The sequence below is a fragment of the Parus major genome, unplaced genomic scaffold (assembly GCF_001522545.3).
Source record: "Parus major isolate Abel unplaced genomic scaffold, Parus_major1.1 Scaffold486, whole genome shotgun sequence".
NCBI lineage: Eukaryota > Metazoa > Chordata > Aves > Passeriformes > Paridae > Parus > Parus major.
This window is the reverse complement of record NW_015379378.1, coordinates 16,600-17,753: the sequence shown is the minus strand read 5'-3', so window position 1 is coordinate 17,753 and position 1,154 is coordinate 16,600. Positions and strand designations below refer to the sequence as shown.

The 1,154-nt window shown below is 63.9% G+C and overlaps 1 protein-coding gene across 1 annotated transcript in view; it reads left to right on the top strand.

Moving 5' to 3' along the window:
• The window catches only part of TRIM28 (tripartite motif containing 28), a 24,774-nt gene that overhangs the window by 12,207 nt on the left and 11,413 nt on the right, over positions 1-1,154 (top strand). Inside the window, 4 exon segments of the mRNA XM_033511700.1 lie at positions 7-42; positions 120-288; positions 357-396; positions 705-764. Of these exon segments, the coding sequence (XP_033367591.1) occupies positions 7-42; positions 120-288; positions 357-396; positions 705-764 (305 nt within the window).

Here is a 1,154-nt window from a genome sequence, read left to right as displayed (position 1 = left end):
CCCCCTGCTGCCAGCCCCCAGGACCCCTCCCCCACCTTGCAGGTACTTCGGGGAGACATTTCCTGGGGTCCCACCCTCCCTGGGAACCCCCTGGTGACGTTCCCCCCGATGTCCTGCAGGGCCACCCCCAGGCCACAGTGGTCAGTGGGGGACAGGTGACCCCCGAGCTGCTCCTGCAGGAGCAGGAGCCCCCCTGGGCCCCCCTGTGTGGGGCTGAGGGGCTGGAGTGTCCCCCCCAGCTGTCCCCCCCACACCTGGACCTGCAGCTGGCCGAGACCCCCGAGCTGGGTGAGTTTTGGGGGGACACGGGGAGGGGGGACACAGCGGGACACCCCTGACATGGCGTTTGTCACCAGCCGCCAGCCCCTCTGAGAACGCCGACACCGGAGTGAAGAGGTGAGCGACGGGAGGTCCCTTGTCCCCCTTTTGTCACCCTCTGTCCTGCTCCCTTCTGTCCCTTGTCACCTTTCCATCCTGGTGTCCTTCCTGTCCTTGTCACTCCGTGTCCTGGCCCACGCTGTCCCCTGTCAGCCTTACCCAGGAAAGCTGTCCCTTGTCACCTCCCCTGGACCCCCCCGTCCTTTGTCACCCCCAGCCTGGTCCCTGCTGTCCCTTGTCACCTCTTGTCCTGTCCCTTGTCACAAGGGTGACATTTGGGTGTCCCCTCCTGGCTGCCCTGACACCGCCCCCCTCCCGTTATCCAGGACAAAACCCGGGAGTTCTCCCAGGGAGGAGAAGTTCGTTAAGAAGCTGCTCATTAAGCGGTAATTAGAGGACGGGGGAGGGGAAGATGGACCTCTGGGACCCCTCTGTCCTTTGTCATCTCTGTCCAGGGCCACCTGCAGACCCTCCCATCCTGTCCCTTCCACAAGGTCCCTTGGCCAGGACATCCCTGTCCCCTGTTCCTGGGGTCTCCCTGTGCCAGGGGTCAGTCAGGACCCCCCATCCCTTGTCCCCAACACTCCTGACCCTTGTCACTGTCCCCTCAATGTCCCCAAAACTCCTGAGCCTTGTCACTGTCCCTGTCCCCTCCCTGTCCCCAACACTCCTGAGCTTTGTCACTGTCCCTGTCCCCAACACTCCTGACCCTTGTCACTGTCCCTGGGCTCCCTCTGTCCCCAACACTCCTGAGCCTTGTCACTGTCCCTGTCCCC